This window comes from Mastigoproctus giganteus, chromosome 3 (assembly GCF_048544385.1).
Source record: "Mastigoproctus giganteus isolate SK-2022 chromosome 3, ASM4854438v1, whole genome shotgun sequence".
Taxonomy (NCBI): Eukaryota; Metazoa; Arthropoda; class Arachnida; order Uropygi; family Thelyphonidae; genus Mastigoproctus; species Mastigoproctus giganteus.
This window is the reverse complement of record NC_143577.1, coordinates 69,985,788-70,006,326: the sequence shown is the minus strand read 5'-3', so window position 1 is coordinate 70,006,326 and position 20,539 is coordinate 69,985,788. Positions and strand designations below refer to the sequence as shown.

The 20,539-nt window shown below is 37.0% G+C and overlaps 2 protein-coding genes across 2 annotated transcripts in view; one reads left to right on the top strand and one right to left on the bottom strand.

Annotated features, from left to right (window-relative positions):
• Positions 1–6,011, top strand: part of Spase22-23 (Signal peptidase complex subunit Spase22-23) — an 85,673-nt gene extending 79,662 nt beyond the window's left edge. The window contains exon 6 of the mRNA XM_090369321.1: positions 5,952–6,011. The gene's annotated coding sequence lies outside the window, so the exon portion shown is untranslated. The remainder of the gene's footprint in view (positions 1–5,951) is intronic.
• Positions 1–20,539, bottom strand: part of LOC150088067 (putative aarF domain-containing protein kinase 2) — a 105,686-nt gene that overhangs the window by 9,198 nt on the left and 75,949 nt on the right. The window contains exons 7-8 of the mRNA XM_090369320.1: positions 13,127–13,393; positions 5,411–5,536 (exon numbers count right to left, since the gene is read on the bottom strand). Coding sequence (XP_090225446.1) covers positions 5,411–5,536; positions 13,127–13,393 — 393 coding nt within the window. The remainder of the gene's footprint in view (positions 1–5,410; positions 5,537–13,126; positions 13,394–20,539) is intronic.

The following is a 20,539-nucleotide window of genomic DNA, read 5'->3' as shown; positions in this document are numbered from 1 at the left end:
GGCAAAAACGGTGGCTCCTAACCTTAATATTAATTGAAAATGATGAAATTGTAGTGTTAGCAGTGGATAAGGATAGATCAATAGTAGTATTAAGAAAATAAGATTATCATAAGAAAGCGTTAGATTTGTTACAAGATAGTGCCACATATAAGATCATTTGGAGGAATCCATTAGCTGGTCTAGAACGATGTGTCAATAAGATTTTGCAACTCTGGTTAAAGACAGAGAAGATCTCAAAAGAAATGTTTTGGTCTATGCATGCAACAGGGTGTCAGCTTCCCGGATTTTATGGGCTACCAAAAACACAAAGTAGGGGTGGGGCCCCTTTACGACCCATTGTTTCTTTTATTGGTAGCTCTACCGATGCTATGTCTAGATTTTTGGCAAAGATGATTGCCCCTATAGTGGGACGATCTGTATTTGTTGTTAAAGATAGTAAAGAATTCGTAAGTTTTGTTAAGAGTCAGACTATAGGAGTGAATGAGTTTATGATATCGTTGGATGTAGTGTCATTGTTTACATGTATTCCTATAACACATGGGGTTCAATGTGTTAAAATGGCCCTACAGAAAGATGACACTTTAAGTGCTAGGTCTCATTTAAACATCGAAGATATTTGTTGTGGTGTAGAATTGTGTCTCTCAAGTACTATGTTATTTCAAGGGGTGATGTATAAGCAGGTTCACGGCACAGCTATGGGTTCTCCTGTTAGTGCTATTGTGGCGAATTTAGCCATGGAGGAATTAGAAAATAGGATTTTTGAAGGATTGGAGTTCTCTATGCGTAAGTGATTAAGATACATAGATGACACGTTCACTATTGTTCAAAAGGGGAGAGAGGAAGATGAGCTTAGTCTTCTCAACAGTTTTTCTCCATTTATAGTTTACCTCAGAGGTAGAAGCAGGTGGTTCCCTCCCATTCCTAGATGTATTAGTACACAGAGATGGCTCCAGGCTTAAAGCCACAATCTATAAGAAACCAATGTGCCGGAGCCAGTATACCCACTACAGGTCAACACAGACTAGGCAACATAAGAATAACATCGCTAAGGCACTATTTGATAGGATTGGGACCCACTGTAGTATCTCTGAGGAGAAAGAGAAAGAAATTTCACGAATTGCAGTGGACCTCATGAAATGCGGTTACCCCCAGAGGGTCGTGGATAAATATAGTAGAGGAGTGGAGTCTATCCATAGAGAATTGGCTGTTTCCGGTTACCACAGCTTACATTCTCTACTATCCAGGCCTTACAGAACGCATTGCAAGGGTATTTCGGGATTATCAGGTTCATGGCACACGTGGTTGATCAGGCGCACGAACAAAAGTTCCTACACATGCCCCAGAACCGGAAGCAGCTCGGGAACGTGGTAAACAGAAACGCTTATCTTATGAGAGAACTATAGCCTCAAAAAGGGGGTGAAGCCACACACCTATCCCTATTCATAGTATTATTATCAGACGAGCAAATCCACAAGCTCTCGAGCCACTTGCAGTCCCAGAATCTATACACCCGATCAAAGATGACACCATTTTCTGGGGTGACCTAGTGCTGGCTTTCCCAAAAATATTCAGCAACAGCGGACTTATTAAACTCTGTGGTCTGTATGACACTCATGTGTTCCCCCAGATGAGCATAAACAGATACGCTCATCCTGTGAGAGAACTATAGCCTCAAAAAGGGGGTGAAGTGAAGCCACACCCCTATCCCTATTCATAGTATTATTGTCAGATGCAGATGTCAGACCTGCAGGATGTGCTGCGCAAGTGTTATTTCTTGTTGAGAAAGGAGGTGGACTCCCCTGAAAGCTACAATTGTACAGTTTTAACGCTTTTAACCTTATATATTTTATTGTATTTTAAAATTTTGTATTTTATTTTATTCGCAAACAGTTATTGTAAATAGATTGTTACAGTATTCTCTGTATTGTTTGTATATATACAGTATTAAATTGTTTTAACTCAACGGCTGGTGTATTAACGTAATATTGTGAACATTTAACTCACTACCATAGTTTAATAGACCTCTGGTATTCCCCTCCCTGAATAACTCCTCATGTGTAAATGTAGATGCAAAATACTCATTTAGTTTGTTAACGAACAGAAAACATCCTCTCAACGGCACTCCTGTGGAAGAAAATCGCTTGTTGATGAGAGTGGTCAGATGATCCAGCTACCTGAGCTGTATCATCAACAATTGAACTATCGATATCAAGTGGACCAATCTGATTCATCCCCTTTTTTTCTAGAGTTTTCTACATAAGTAAAGATCTCTTTGCTGTTTTTATTTGCATCCTTTGCCAAAGATTTCTTGTAATCTGCCTTTGCCTGCCTAACTGCCTTTGTGACTTGATTACAGACCAGCTTATATCTTCCACAGGCTTCTGTGTCACCTGGTAATTTTTATGTATCCCATGCATTTTTCTTCTCTGCCACATGTTTCATTAGTTCATCTGACATCCATTTAGGCCTAAACCTTGAATAATATTTCTTAGTTGGTATGAAAGCAGAGTAGCTTCCAAGAATAATTCTTTGAATCCTTCTCATTTAGAATTTTCTGTTGGTCCCACTGTATAGAATTTAAAAACTGTCTCAAGCATCCATAGTCACCTTTACAAAAGCAAAACCCTTCCCTTTACCCCTGATGGTAGTTACCTATTTGAGTAAATCCCATATCAGCACACTGATCACTGCTACTTAGTGGTTCCTTTATCTGCACATTATTAATGCATGAAGAATCACTATTAATAATCAGATCAAGAGTATTACTCCCTCTGGTTGCCTCCCAAACAATCATCCAATAAATCCACAAAAGCCTTGCTAGTGTGTGAATGACCAACCCACAAGTTCCAGTCAATATCTGGGAAATTAAAATCTCCCATTATAAGACAATCTAATTTACTGGCCCAATCTATTTCTCTGTACAGCTGTTCATCAGAGTCATTAGGCCTATATTACACTCCTACTCTCAATTTTGCTTTCCCAGTGCCTATGTCACACCAAACTCACTCAATGGATGCACTTCCTTAGATTCTGTGTTTCTTAACTAATAGTATAACCCCTCCTCCCTTCCTGTACACATTGTACTCCACAAATTCCAATTCTGCATTCCTTATATCTGTGTGACACTGTTTCTCATATTTATTTACTACACTCCTAGCACTGGTGTACATGCAAGTATACATGTGCCTGTTCTTATTCTTAGCTACCCTAACACAACCCATGTATTTACTTGTTCCACAGGCGCCTCTGCAGCCAGGTGGGAAGGAGCAGCAGTGCATAGCACACGCTTCTTGATTAAACCGGGGTTCGAGCCCGTCACCACCAAATACGGAGGATGCAGAAAGGTCAGGGAATGACCACCGCATATCCCGGAGCAATATGGCCTTAGTTGCTAATGCTCCTTAAAAAAAAAACCAAAACAACAAACAAAAAACTTGTTCCACAATGACTCCTAGCAGTCTCAGAAATTCTTGGCACCTTGTTTTCCAGGCTGCTGCTCATTCCAGTAGAAACAGTGGAAGATTCAGTTTCATCTCTGCCAGTGGCTACTGTTAATCTATTAGTCTGTGTATCCCCCCCACCAAAGCTAGCAGTTTTCCAACCCATTTTTCCTTTAAGAAGCTATATCATTAAACATTCCGGTCTGCCCATGAGATTTTGAAATGTTCCCCACAGTGACTGTTGATAGGCAATTTCTAAGTTGCATATTAATCCACAACAACAACAACAATACTACTGCAGCAGACCATTAGATCTCCAAAATGGAAAAAACTGTCTCTCATGGATTCTGTAACACAGAATATGAGAAAGCAAATTCTTGGCTTTGAATATGGATCCCAGAATCTCTGTAGAATCATTGGCCTAATCAGAATTCTGCATGTTATTATTGGTCTCACTGCAGATGGAAGGTCTGGATAAGAAATGTCCCACTTATTTCTAGTATAGATTGTTATTTCTGTTTGTACAGAGCTAATAATTATAATGTTAATTGTGATTTCGGCACAAACAGAAATAATCCCCATGGTTCATGCCACATCATAAAATTCCAAGATATACGGTCTTTATTTTTTGTTGATATCATTGATACAGTCAGTTCTGCTATAACATGCATTTTGACAATGCAAATTTGCTCCAACGCGACTGATATATTAGGGAACAATGTTCCCTAATATATCGTTTGCAAGTAACACCTGGTGAACACAAAACCCAGCACCAAGCTGAATGTAACAATCTGCACAGCAATACATACAAGTTTACGAAGCTTAAAAAATGTCAAACGTGTGAGAGATATATTTCCTATTTACTGTAGTTGTATTGGTTGGAGACACACCGTTGTGATTCACTGTATTCACAAGGTATTGTAGGCCGACTCATGTTTTCAGAAGCTCACATTTTTCAGTTCAAACAAAAATTTCATGAGGTGTGAGCAGAGGAGTCCATTTCTGGAGGTCACTACCATAAAACAATTTGCAGGTCCCGTTTTATTGGGCTTTTCTGTTAGTGCAATCTATTGGTAAACAGGTAGTAAACTCAATCTTATTGCATTTGCAATAATACCGATAGCTGGAATTCTGTGGCTTTTTTACGTTATTATGGTGAAATGTGTTTCCCCTTCCACAAAATCTTCATCATATAATAAACAAATTTTCAGTATCTTCTCTTCATTCCTATTTTTAATACACGAAATCGTTACTGTGTATCTCACTTGTGAAATTTGTGCATGCCGTGTTCATTGTTATTGATTGCTTATCTTTTTTACTGTTTTAAATTTATGGTGAAATGCTTTACCCCTTCCATGAAATCTCCAATCACATAAAAAAACAATTTCAGAATCTTCTCTTCATTCCTATTTTTTAAGCTTTGTAAACTTGTCTCACTTGTGCAGTTTGTGTGTGCCATTTTCATCATTATTGATTGCTTATCTTTTTTACTGTTTTAAATTTTATAATAAAAAAAAAAGAAAATTATCAGTGAACAGAAACATCAATTAGTATGTATATATTACAGTGCTATATTTACTGTAATATTTATTAGAAATTTAAGATGATTATGCCTGTGTTAGCAAATTTATTGGGTTTCTAACTTTTTTTAGTGTTTTACTTACCACACTGAACTTCTTTTTTCTTTTTCTTTTTTTTCTGAGTGCTCTGCCCCTATCTCCATTTTTCCCGTAAGCCCTTTTGTTTTTAATGCATGAAATGCCATAACAGAAAATTTTAGGAACACATGTAACACATTATAGCAGAACTGACTGTACCTTTGTTTTTAAAGCCTCTTGCAAAGTTTTAAAAAAGTTTTGTTGTAAATTAATCTGAACACCCACAATTAGTCTTTTTAAAGATATATCAGTTTTTCCTCTTAGAGAAAAATGTACTACTGCTTAAAAGAAAGCAAAGAAAAGCAGACTTACTGATTTTAAAGAGAGAGTATTTAATCTAGCATCAGAAATTATCTTCTTCACACCAGCCTTAAATGCTGCAGGATCTGTGCACTCATTTACTGAATACTTTAAGAAGAGTTCAGCCACCTTTTCACCCTATTAAAAAAAATTTTCACTGTTTGCAATCAGCAATGTGATTTGTGGAAACCTTTAAACAATGTCAGGAGAGGCTAGTATACTTCATGCTTGATGAAACCAATTTTACACTTGTAATGTAAATATCAGCCGATTTGATAGGCACCAATAGCAAATCAGAAACAGAACTCGTATAACATGATTATCATTAATTTTTTATTTATAATTAAAATCAGCATGCTACTGTTTATACCTACATTAAATTTCTGATCTTTCATCCCTTACTTTTACTAAATGCCCATCAAAATGGCAGGAGAAAATAACATTGTTTTTAATTTGAATTAAAATACTGGATGATATTGAGAAATTCTATTGGATAATTTTTTCTGGTTTTCAAGTTCATATATGTAATGCTTACAAATTTCTTTTTATTAAGATGCCATCTTAAAGAAAAGGAACCAAAATAAATGTATTGGTCTGAGAAGTGGCGAATGATGTAAGAATGCAAAAAAAAAAAAACAAACTTCCCACAACTGTCTGATACTTTTAATTTGTCTAGTTCCTCCTTAAATTTTCTTCAAATTACCCACTTTCACAAAACCAGATTAAAGTTTGTGTCAATATATTACCTACTGCGTGAAATCAAATTTCAACACATCTATCCAGCAACCATCCTTCCTCAGTTTAAATTTCTGCGCCCCTCGTGTGTTGTCTGAGCAAGAGGAAGGATGCCGTCAACATTAGGTTTACTTGTTCCATTCAAAGCCTTAAAACATCTCTATCAGTATCTCACAGGTGCCTAGTTTCTAGATGCTGCAATATACAGAACTGAAGTCTTTCTTGGTAAGATTACCCTTTTGTTCCCTCACTAATCTCATTGCCCTTTTCTGCAGCCAATCTAACAGATCAACTTTCTTCCTAAAATGAGGTTACTGTTCCTGTTTGCAATACTCAAGATGTGTAATTGTACCCACTGTCTTTTATAATGGGATAGCGACATCCTTCATCCCTGCTGTCAAAGTTCCTGTATATCATTCACAAAGCCCCACGAGTTGTCCTGATAGCATGTTTGTATGATTATCAACAACTATTGAGGTGCACTATTCACAATTTAACATGGAGCTTATTGTACAAGGTCTTTAAGACCCCACACAACCTTCAGTGATGTCCAGCTCTTCGTCTACACAGCTGTGACTCTCAATAACTTTTAATGAAAGTGTTTTCATTGAAAGTTTCAGCTGTGTGGTATCATGCCAACTGTAGAATGGTGACTCCAGGTATTTTCTCACCCCTTTAAAAAAATGTATCTATATATTTTTTTGACATTTTTATTTACTATCACACTTTTTTTGTCAATGGCTTTCCCCATGGGCCAGCTCTGTAGTTGTAAAATAAGTAATAAAAGCATAACAGCTTCTTTGTTGGCTAGTTGTAAAGGAGAAACATGAACTTATGAAACCCTGATTAATGAAGCATACACTGTGCTGCCACTTTATTAGGTACACCCCTAATTGTGCACACAAATGGCTTGTCCCACAACGTTACAAGTCACATGACCACAGTCGTCTATATAAATGCAGTAGAATACTTTCTAGTATCAGTTAAGTGTACAAACCGTAACAAGAATGGGGAAAAGGAGTGATCTAACGGACTTCGAACGTCGCATGGTAGTAGGTGCAAGATGTGCTGGACAAAGCATCTCTGAAACAGCAGTTCTCCTGAACTTCTCATGCACCACAGTTTCGAGGATGTATCGAGAATGGTGCAATAAACAGACAACATCCTCTCAATGGCACTCCTGTGGAAGAAAATCACTTGTTGATGAGAGAGGTCAGAGGAGGATGGCTAGAATTGTGCAAACAAACAGATGGGCCACAATGTCGCACATCACATCAGAATACAACCTTGGTGCACAGAACAAAATATCGCAACAGACCACTAGTTGCACTTTGTCGCGAATGGGCTACAACAGCCGACGGCCATATCGCGTACCTTTGTTATCAATTGAAGAACAAGAGAGCATGCCTCCTGTAGACACAGCAAAACCAGCACTGAACTATCGAGGATTGGAAAACAGTTGCTTGGTCTGATGAGTCGAAGTTCCTGGTGCATCATGTTGATGGAAGGCTCAGAATTTGGCGAAAACAACATGAATCCATGGACCCATTATGTCTGACGACTACTGTGCAAGGTGGTTGGAATATTTTCTTGGCACATGTTGAGTCCATTGATACTCACAGATTCACGTCGTTGCTGACCAAGTGCATCCGTTCATGTTGACAGTTTATCCTCAGTCACGTGGTTACTTCCAGAAGGATAATGCGCCAGTGCACAAAGCTCGAATCGCTGATTCCAGGAACATGACAATGACTTTTCTTTGCTGCAGTGGCCCGCTCAGTCTGCAGATCTCAATCCTATTGAACATCTTTGGGATGAGCTGGAAAGGGCTTTCGCTGCAGGCCTACACCTCTGTTAAGTCTCAAGGAACTGCGTGACACTCATGCCTGTATGGTACTCCATTCCTGCACAATGTTTTCAGCATCTTGTTCAATCCATGCCTAGATGAATTCAGGCTGTTTTGAAGGCTAATGGAAATCAAGAATGGTACCACGTGGCCATGTTAGATAAACAAAGGGAAAAACAAAGCATGTGCACAAGGTTTATCTAGCATGAACATGCTTAAACAAAAGCTTGTTTTACCACAGTAAAACAAGCTTTTGTTACATATTTTAGTATTTGTTACGTATTACCCGCATCCCTCTTCTCCCATTTGCTGAAAAATATCACTAGGAGGAAAATTATTTTAATGTGTAGAAAGATAAAAAAAAGTAAAATGTGTAAAACATAAGTAATAAGTAAAAATTAGTAAAAAAAATTTCATAATTAAGTTTTTATAGAATATTCCAAATTTTTGAGTTTTCATTCAACACACTATGCAGACTTCTTTTCTTGTTTGTGTCTGTTGCTGAATGACGTTTCCGAAGCAGCCACGAATCAACATATTTACTGGATCGAAGTGTGTCAGTGGTGGGCCTACAATTTTAAGAAATAGTAGCAAAGAAATTGTTTTTGTCATCAAAGAATCTTCCTCGTTTTTGTCATCCTCGTTCACATTCACTTGATGAAATTGGTATCGTATTCAGTGTTCATTAAATGCTCTTCAATTTTTCTGAAACTGTCTTTTCGATTAGGTATTCTCGAAATCCATGAATTGTATCTCTTTCATTTAACTGAAGTCTAATTGACAATTTTCTAACTTCATTCACACCAAATGCCAACGTTTCATGTTTAGAAGGTTTAATACTTTCGTTGTCCTCATTTTCCTTCTCTCGTCATCGATATTGTCACTAGTTCTTAAATTTGAATTTTTCTTTTCTTTTACCGTCCAAAATGTTGTCATTCAGATATTCAGCTACTGTGACCATGTAAACAGAGATAGGAAAAATTTACAAAAAAATGTGGATAATGCACTTCCATGAAATAACAAGTGATTATTTGTCAGGGTAAAAGTAAATCACTCTCTCCTAATGCTCGAACGGGCATTTACAGTTGATTCACAGCGGTGTCCAACCTATGGCCTGCACGAAAAGTGATTACAGCATTTTAAATTTTGCTAATTATCAAAAAAAGATTCTCATTAAGTGTTTTGTTTAGTAAATGTAATCATATTTTGTACTTAATAAAATTTTCGAATATTTTAAATTTTAAGTGTATTGTTATTTTTATTTATTCACCTTATATTCATCTTAAGCAGTGATCCTTTCAAGTTGTAAATTTTCTAAAGTGAGCATTTAAAGGCAAAAGTAAGGTTTTTTTTTGGAAAACAAAAGAAAGTTGTATTTTTATAATTTTAATAAAATCTAAAAAATAAATTAGTGACATAGATTTATTGCACATAAAAGTGTTGGGAATTTGCATTTTTTACATATAGCCTGAAAATAAAAAAACAGTAACTTGAAAACAGAAACTTCCTTTTACACGTAACAAGATATGGAAAATGTAACGCACTAATTTTTTGTCGAATCACTCAGTACAGCCCCTGAAAGGAAGAAAGGAATCTAACTTTGAATATGGTCCCTGTACGGGAAAAGGTTGGATACCATTGCAGTAGAAGGTGGGCCAGAGTACATTGGGAATACCCCTTGATCTGCTCACTGTTGACCAGTGCAACTTCTCCGTATGTGAGACAGGTAGTCGGATAGGTTTTACCAGGTACCCCTAAGTTGGGGTTTTTTTTTTTTTTTTTTTTTTTTTTGGGTAGTTGTTGGTGCATCGGCTTCTGTGGCCATAATGCACCTCCCAAGGTTTTTGCAGTACTTTGATCCAAGCCCAAGGTGGGATTCGAACCAGCGATCTTTGGGTTACTACCCGGCTAGCCCGGTCGGCTCCCTAAGTTGTAGAATGGTAATCCCTTTAACTCTCTCAATTCTTGCTTAGCAACAGCAATAATTTCCTAAAGGCCAGAAGTGTGAACAGTGGACACCCAGTTAAGTCTCTCCTAAGCCATTAGTTATAAGAAAATGTTCTTCGCTCAAAGGAAACTATTTTAAATGTAATTTCCAAGGGGAATTCAAAAAAAAACAATAAAAGGAGTTTGTTAAACAGAAATCCAACTGAGTAATTTAGAATTCTAAAAATGATTATAAAGTTTTATGTTTTATATAGAAAATATCTTAACAATAGACAGTGAAAAACGAAATTTAGTTAAATAACTTTAAGCTTATTTGAATAGTAGGTAAACGTGAAAAAATTTATGGAATATTACAAATTTCAAAGTGTACTGTATCCAAATGTTACAAGCCACTGTCAATAAAGGTGCCAGTATGCCGTACCATTGTGTACCGTCCCAAAAAAAGTACTTGTTATAACCATACTATCATGTTGGATCATGTTACTCTATTATGCTTTGTCACAAATTACACATGCAGTGCTACAAGAAACGACAGTATCCACACAAAATATGCTATCGAAACTATGACATGGCTCGGGATCTCAATGAGTACAAGCGCAAGATGGTAATGCTGCACATTCCATTTTGTAATAAGGAAACAGAGATACTGTCAAAGATGAAATATGTCAAGGTCCATGACAACAATGAAGAGCTCATACTAGATCGTAAATTGTATGAATCAGACTTGGACATTCGCAAAACGATAATATGTAAGACGATATGTTGAGACAATGACGAAGTTGACCCTGACGAAGCATGCGGTAATGACCTCCATAGCCTTGTACTGTGAGAAGAAGACCCCTTTCAAAATGTTTTACAATCATCCAATGAAGAATGAATGATGAATGAAGCTCGCCACACTCAACCGACTCAGTGCAATTGCAAAGAAACACAAAAACTTGATGACCTACGAGGACTTCTGAAACTTAATGAGAATGACCAATGAAAGCAAAAGATTCTACCTCATACATGCCCTCGAGATATCCATTTCTCTGGTTACCAAAAGGTTTCTGCCATGGGTGGCAATGGTTAGCCCAAAGCCACCTAAGTGGTATGCCCCGAATCATAAACATTTTTCTGCAACCAGTTGGTTTATGCCAGCTCTGAGCACATCCAAGATCACCTCCCATGATCCTTTGCACAATCTCCTCTCCCAACTCCGTTTTTCTTTGTTATGAAATGGAAATGTTGGATCATTTCCGCATCACAAAATAGTGACAAATTGATTTTACTACCGTCCGAAATTTAGTAGGTGATCTGCAAGATCACCTTCCATGATCCTTTGTGTGATCACATCCAAGATTGCCTCCCATGATCCTCTCCCAACTTTGTTTTCCTGTTATGAAACGGAAATGACATCAAATGATGTCATTTTTGCATCGCAAAATCATGACAAATTGATTTTACTACGGTCCGAAATTTAGTAGGTGTCGCCAACGATGTTTGTTTACACATCAAAAGTTTTCTCTTAAGCCTCCAGGAATGCATCTCCACTGCAACAATGACACGACTGTCAGTGGGAAAATGGATGCCAGCTGGGAATTTTTTTCAAATTAGGAAACAGGTGAAAGTCCGACGGTGTTAGATCTGTTGAATATGGGGGAACGATCTGAGATTTCAAAACCTCATTCATGCTGTGCAGTCATGGCAATAACAGACTTGTGAGCAGGCACCTTTGAATAAGATTCCTTTGCTGAATATTCCTTGACATTTGTCTTTGATATTTTTACACAAATACCTCAAAAGGTCTGTGTAATATGACCCTGAGACTGTCTGGTCTTTCTGGAGGTAATCCATTAGCAACACTCCATCAGCATCCCAAAAAACCGATGCCATCACTTTGCCAGCAGAAGGAATCAACTAAGCTTTCTTTAGAAGGGAAGAACTGTTTGGCCTGTTCATCATTCTGGCTGAAAGTGATGGATCCATGTCTCATCCATGGTCACAAACTTCGCAAGGAGATTTAATGGATTTGCTTAAAAATGATAAAAAAAAAAAAGTAAAGTGCAGCCATTATCAACCCACTGCAGGATGGAAGCCTCCTCAACAATTCATGCTGAGGGAAATGGACCATAATCTGCCACGCTGGTCCAATGCGGGTTGACAGATCGACCGTATTCAGCAGTCAGGGGCTTGAACCCCGGTCTACTCAAAGAGCGTGTGCTACTGCACTCCCGCTCCTGCCCACTCGGCTACGGAGGCCTAAAAAAAAAAAAAAAAAAAAAAAAAGATACAAATGTTCAATTGCCTTGACAAGTCTTGTGCATTTTGGATCTGCTGTTAACAACTTTGGGACCCATCTTGTTGACACCTTTTTCATAGCAAGAACCTCTGTTATTATGTAATATGTACGTACAGATGAGATGTCCAAGATACTGGCAATGTAGAAAACTGTCACTCGCTCGTTGATCATACATCTCCAGATCAGGCATATTGTCAAGAACTTCTGGAGTGATAGATATTGCAGGTCTTATATAGCAGGTATTATATAAATTCTTCTGTGACTTCTTAACTATGGAATAGGAAGGGACATCCTCCCCCAGTGTTGTAACCATATCTTCATGAACTGCCCTTGGTGTTATTCCCTTTCTTCCCCAAATACTGGATGGCTGCATGGTGACCAATTTTGTCCATCTTTCCTCATTCACACAACTTTCTTGCCCTCAGGGCATGTAATTAAAAAAAGAATTTATTGAAACTGCATGAAACTTGGTGGGTTACTATTTGAAGTGTTATACACTTCAAATAATAACAAGTTAAGTGAAAAATTTTTAATACTGTACCGCTGCCATTTCATACTCAGGCCACAAACTTTTTAATCCCCCCCACAGCATTGCATTTGCTGATTAATTAACCTATTCAAGTCCACTAGCATCAAAATAGTAACGCTTTTAAAAAATCATGCAGAATAAATTTTCTTACTATAAAAATGCTTGCTTAATAGTTCATCTCTCTTAGTTACTGCATATCTGTTTAAAGAAAAAAATTAGGTAAATTTCATTTTCAGCTATAATGCAATTAGCTTATAGCACAGGTTTAAAGATATCTCCCAAACTGCACTATATTTAGGTTACACTGTACACACTTTGTTTATGAACTCAGTAGTATATATATTGTATTAAGGTTTATGATTATAAGAACAATTATTGATGTAATCTTACCTGATCCAACACTACTGCTCTGAAAACTTTGTAAAATTTCAGAAAGTCATCCTTGGGTAATGTGGATACTAAACCACAATCCAGAATTACTATTTTAGGTTTGCTGATCTTGCTATCATAATCTATCAAAACAGAATCAAATAAATCAATTGATTTAAGCCTGGGATGCATATCTACAGAAAGTTGACCATTTGAACTCAAATGATAGTTTTCAACAAGAATATTTCCTGGATGGAGATCTCCATGAACAAAATTATGTTCAAATACCTACAAAAGATAAAAATAATAATGTTTATTACATACAGTGATTATGTACAGGCAGTGTAAACAGTGTAATTATTAATTCAATATATTCTCTTTTTGGAGAGAACCCCGAGAGTAAAAAAAAAAAATCTAACAAACATGGATCATCAAATGCATTATTTTTTGCTCAGCAGCATAAACTTTGTGGCCCAAAGAATCCAAACAGGCTGTAACTGATTTTCATTATTCCCCTCCCCAACTGAAATGACTATTTATAATGATATCTTTATCGTGTGTGCAAGTATGATGACATACATCTGATCTGTGGGTAGTACCACAAGAATTCAGCAGAGGCTGACTGGCAATGTACGTTGAGGAATCCAAATCACTGCATAACAAACCCATGACTATTTCTTAATGTGAACTAGACAAAAAGAGTACTCCTGGGCCACAAGAACAATGAATGCAGCAGGTGAGTGAAAAGATCACAAGCACACTCAATCCACTGGAACACATCTGTAAATACATATTAGGATACAGCTGTTACTGTTGTTTGGTTTTTAGGAGCATTAGCAACTAAGGCCATATTTCTCCGGGATATGCGGTGGTCATTCCCTGACCTTTCCGCATCCTCCGTATTTGGTGGTGACAGGCTCGAACCCCAGTCTAATCTGCTCCTTCCCATCTGGCTACGGAGGCGCCTTAAGATACAGCATTGATGGACTGTCGTGAGAATTATCTATATCACTGCAAGTGTTTCTGCAAGCCATCTTGCAGGGAGGTGAATGCATATACAGAAAAATATTAAATGCACTGCCTATCATGATATATTGTGATCTTTATTCTGGATCATAACTATTTATAATAGTTATGATCCAGAATAAACAAGTAAACCCAAAAATTGCACAAAATAACCTTTAAAGGCTTGAAAGCCAAAGAAGCTGACTTTCAAAGGCTTAAAAAGCCTAATTTCATATCTTATTTTTCTATCATGGTTCATAGCTTTATTTTAAGTATATTTAATGTGCTGAAAAATATAAGTGACATTTCTGTTACAGTCAGATTATCCATATCCATTGTTTTGCCAATGATTGCACATTGCATTCCACTTTCCATTTTGAGAAACCTTGCCCTGCTCAATCAGCTTCAAACTTCTTGAATATCTGCTACCAATTCCTTAAATGCTGATCCCCAGGTAATTCTCCAGTGGGGCAAAGACAACTTAGTTGATTTCAATCGTTCTAAAACTCAGTCTTGTCTTCTATCTCGCAAAAAGGATTCTTCTGCTCCTATGCTTATCTTTGGTGACACTCCGATTTCTAGGCAAGTTGATATATCTCTTTTGAGGATTACCCTGACTTCTAATCTCTCTCTTGGCACAAGCACATTACAAATATTGCTTCATCTGCATCTAAAAAACTTGGTTTTCTCTTTTGCTCTTGGCATTATTTTTCTTCCAAACAGCTGTTCACTCTGTATACAAATCACAAATCCGCCCTACCGTGGAATATTGTTCCCACATCTGGGGCGGTGTCCCCAAAACCTCTCTCAGGCTTCTAAATTCCATTCAGAAGAGGGCAGTTAGGTTAATTAATAATTCATCTCTAACAGAGTCTCTCCACTCGCTGTCTTATAGATGTACTGTTTCTGCTGCATGCCTTTTCTACAGATACTTCCATGGGCACTGTTCTTCTGAATTGGCTTCTATAATTCCCGCTCTCTCTCTTCCAAAACAGTCCGAACACGTGCTGCCACCAGCCAACATCCATTTACTGTCCAACTTCAAACTCACAGAACCAACTTTTCATCTTCCTCATTCATTCATTCAACTGCTGTTTTCTGGAACAATCTTCCTTCATACGTATTTCCTGAAAATTACAGTCTACAGAAGTTCAAGTCCAATATCAACAAATATCTTCTTTCGTCTTCTCAACCTCCAACCCAAGCACGGTACTAAGTACTATAGGTTCTGATACCTCTCGTGTTTGGGGTTTTCATAAAAAAAAAAAAAAAAAAATTATACAGAGTATTCTATATCTGCAATTAAATCTTTAAACTAAAGGAATTGTTATTTTTTTAATAATGCAAGACAAAGTATATTAAAGTAGCACCCCTTAATTTCTAGGACTCACCTCTTGATGAATCGCTTGGATGTGATGAGTTATAGAAGACACATAGTTAATAAGAGTGAGAGACTTACTTGTACTAAATCATTACTGACGTCTTGGTTCAATTTAAATTTAAAAATTAAACATGAAATTAATTTAAACCCATTAAAATATGCACGTAAGAAGGAAATGTACATTCCATTCCATGGTTGTCAATTAAAATTGGTAAGGTGGGGATAACTTTGAATAGATTAATTATTAATAAAAAGCCAATAGTTGTGCACGAGCTCTGCAAGAGTTGCAGTGATTCCTTGCTTGTGTCAGGATGGAGAGTTACGTGCAGTTGATGCCACAAAGAAAGAATGCTATTGTCGCTTTACATGAAGAAGGATGTTCTTCCCATCATATTGCTTATAGTGTCTTGTAATCAGTTGACAGTGAGTAGATTTCTTTCCAAACTCAAGAATACTGATTCTGCTGATAGGAAAAAAAGGAACCGGATGAAAATGAGTCTCTACACCAAAACAGGACCGCGTTTTGAAGCACTTATGCCTTAAAAACCGTAAAGCTTCTTCGTCTGAGCTGAAAAGAGAATGGGAAGGACAAACAGGAGTGGTAGCAAGTGCAGTAACAGTCAGAAGATGCCTCTTCAAAAATGGACTTGTAGCCCATCATCCTAAAGAAGAAGCCCTTCCTCACACAAAAAATTAAAAAGGCCCAATTATGATGTAAGGAGCATGTCAAATGGACCCCCGAGCAGTGGAAGTCAGTTATTTTCTCAGATGAGAAGAAATTCAACCTGCATGGCTCTGATGGGAGACAAACAATTGGCCGTAGATGTGGTGAAGAATATCATCCAGACTGTATGGTGTCTACAGTGAAATTCCCTACCAGCCAAATAATATGGGGGTGCATTTCGTATTGCGGAGTAGGCCGCCTGCAGTTTATAAAATGTGCCGTAAATGCCAATGGATACCTGGTTATATTGGAAGGCAAATTACTGCCAACCATTAGAGACCATTTCAACCTGCCAAGTAACTGCATCTTTCAGGATGACTCTGCTCCTTGTCATTGGGTGAAAAGTGTAAGTAGGCACAACTGTAGTTACTTTAGCTTCATTTCTGCATTAAAGGTTCAACAGTAATGTGTTTACATTTGTTACAGGTGAAAAAATGGTTGGAAGAATGGTCCATTACAACTGTTAGCTGGCCAGGAAATAGCCCGGACCTGAATCCTATAGAGAATTGTTGGCATCATGTGGAATCTGCAGTTGTCAGAAAGAAACCAGACCCTTCGTGAACTTCAGGAAGCCATAATCCGTGTTTGGAACCACAAACTATCAGTTGATTATCTTCAGGAATTGATCTTGTCAATGCCTTGACTGTGTGCTGCTGTCAACAAGGCCAGAGGCGGTTCAACTAAATATTATATTCGTTTGCGCCTGGTGAACTTTTCATTTTGTTTTCCATTTAAAGTGATAAACTGAAGCAAATTCTGATAACATTTCAGCTGTAATTGTCGTGTTTACCAAAACTGTTGTATAAAGGTTGCAAATGCTTATTTTGCAATATTTTGAGAGCACTTGTCATATATTACTTAGCTTTGCCTTAACTATTAATAAATATCTTTTATTTATATTTCTATTTGTGATGCTAGTCATTAATGTAGCATACCATCGCGAAAAAGGTTAGAAATGTGAAATTCCTAGGTGATGCACTTTCTTTAAACACCAGTGTATATACCCCCAAAACAACCAACTTTGATACTCCAAAACATCCAACCAGCATAGCATCTGAACTGATGCACCTGACTTTGGTCATGGCTGTGTGTGTGTGTGTGTGTGTGTGTGTGTGTGTGTGTGTGTGTGTGTGTGTGTGTGTGTGTGTGTGTGTGTGTGTGTGTGTGTGCGCGCTTAGAGGCCAAATTGCATGCTGTCCAGGCTGAAAAACTTGAAATAACTAACAGGAGAACCCTACTCCCTCTGCCTGATATCAGCTAACCACAGGCTGTAGTTAGCTGATATCAGGCAGAGAGGATAGGGTTAAATACAGGTCTAAGAATTGTTCAAGCTTTTGATAGAAATTTCAATTCAGACCTCTTCAAATAGCGATAAGTGACAAGCTCGCTATACTGTCATAGATGATACTCCCTTAAGTAATCATCTCATTGGGTCCTATGTGCTACCTGTCTTATAGGTAACACTAATAATCACTACTTCTAAACTCCTGGAAGATGCCATAGCACCCACATGTCATTATGGATGCTATGGAATCTTCTATATCCTCCATATTTCACTTAGTAAGTGTGCAAAAATTCAGCCATCACTTTCCACAATAATAGACTGGATATGAGAGATTGTGAGAAACTTCTACCTATGGTGGCATTGGGCACTATGTATGACTATGAAGTATACACTAAGATGGATAACTTAGTGTGGCAACAAGTGCAGGATGTAGCACCACAGTTTAGTATTAGCATAGGCTAAAAGATGCAAGGCATTAACAAAAAAAAAACTGCCAATACAAATAAAAGTCAAATTAATACATATGCCAGTAGCATGGCAAAACTGTAGAGCGAAAAATTAACATAAAAATTAAACAGTCAGGGAGGGGAAAAGTAAAGGTAACAAGACTGAAACTGTAGCCGAAAGTTTCCAAATAATTTAGAAATTAAATTAAACCCAATTAATAATAAATCCATTTAAAATTTAAAATATAAAGCCAATTATATAATAATTTAGCAGCACCCCTCTTGTAAGGTACCAGTTCCGAGAGACGTGAAATATCACCAAAACAGGACAAAACTAACTACTAAAATAAAACAAAGTAACAAAATAATAGACTGACCATTATGCCCCATATCGACAGAGGACCATGAGGCTAATAATGGTCATGGAATTGCTGCATTTCAATTGTTAGACAAATCGTCGCAAAGGTGAACCAATCGAAGGACCAAACCACCCCTCCATCCCCCGATCAATCCACAAATGCAGAGGATTTGCATAGCGTTGGTCCTTATGCAGCAAAAAATAAACTATAGAACAGACCAGCACTCCAGAGCAGAGCCATACCACCAACATAATGTAAGCTTAATGCTTACATATATAGACCGAAAAAGGAAAATAAAATATAGATGGTGGTATAGGCACAGCTTTAGCACATCAAACCCACTACTACCACCTGATTTATATTTGAATAGCTTTAAAAGTTATAATGAAATGAAATAAGAAAGTAAATAAATATAAAGCTATCATTTATATATATATAATATAACTTAATGAACTAACTAATAATAGTTGATAAAATTTCAGTTATCAACAATACAAATATTGTTGATAACTGAAATAATTTTAAACTTCCTGATCCTAGTCTATCAGTTTTTCCAAAACATTTTTTATTTACGTATCCTGGTTTCTGTGTTTCATTTCAATGTGAAAATTCCATCATTTCCAACTCTCCCTTCCTCCCCAAAATCTAGTCACCAAGCAAGCTCTGTAACCCACATCTTCATAGTCTCTCTCTCTCTCTCTCTGCTGTTCTCACCAGGCAAGTTTCCAATCTTTGGCCTTTCAAGAAACTCATCTTGTTTCAGATGTAACTTCCACACCTAAATACAATATTCCAAATGTGCTTTATCATTTGTATAATGGAACAATAAGCCGTTTCTTCCTAGATTCAAAGGGATTGTAAATAACCATGTAATAACATATCATGTGTCTTCCTGGCCACCTACTTACAGAGTACAGTAACCTTCATGTCTAGCTGTATCATAAATCCAAGTCTACTATTTACACCTTTCAACTTTACTCCATCCCAGTGCTTATGTTCTTGGGTTGTTGTTTCCCAAAATCCTTTGACTGACACAGAGCTGGAACAGATGAGAGATCTCTTTTATGATACACCTTAAGTGAAAACCTATACAATGTACTACGTTTACCACATTCTCTCATTCTTTCATAATGCATTATGACTACACTGGCCACAAACCTCTGCTACTGTGAATACAGAATATAATGTATTTAATGTTGATTAGGCATTTTAAACTCAAGCTGTCAGCCACAAAATGTCACTTACGTACAAAATGTAAGAACTGTTTGTTTGTTTGTTGTTTGGTTTTTAGGAGCATTAGCAACTAAGGCCATATTGCTCCGGGAAATGCGGTGGTCATTCCCTGACCTTTCCTCATCCTCCGTATTTGGTGGTGACGGGCTCGAACCCCGGTCTAATCAAGAAGCGTGTGCTACGCACTGCTGCTCCTTCCCACCTGGCTACGGAGGCGGCAAATGGAAGAACTACCTTGTATATACTCATACAGAGCAAATACTACGATATTTTGTTAATACAATTTAACTCAATTATAATAAGCACGGATATAATACGATAAAAAGAAAATAACGAAAACAAGTCATCTAATATATGCAGTATGTTACATTTCAGGCACACTCAATTTTTTTTTAAATTAAATGATTTTTTTCATTTTCATTCATGACAGATTAAAAGAAATGAAAAGTAAATAAAGTATTCTCCTTATCAATTAATTATTAAGATTATAACATTTATAGAGAACTTAATAAAACTCTATAGCTTTACTTTCTCTAAACTTAGCCATTTAGTTTATTTACAACTGTATAATATTTATTACTCTACTCCCACGTTATTCTTTTTTCTTAAGTCTCTTTTCTCTCTGTATATATGTATCTCTTCAAAAGGGACATCACATTCACCAGCCTTACATAACAATACATGTAAAGCATTCGTGGAAACCTCAAAACTACACTTAATCTGTGAATTTCTTTTTCCAATCAAATTGTATCAAAAAAAAGACATAATTGTCATTTCTATTTGCTCAATTTTAATGAAATTTGATTTGGCTCAACAATTTTATTTTTAACAAGTCCAAATACAAAATTTCATGAAAATCCATCCACTGGAAACCTCTCTGTTACACACAGACAGATGGACATGGTGAAGATGATAACAGCTTAGCACATATATATGTGAATGCATCTAGAGATCATCAGAAACTGTATTTTAATAACAAAATTTAATTCTTATAATGAGAA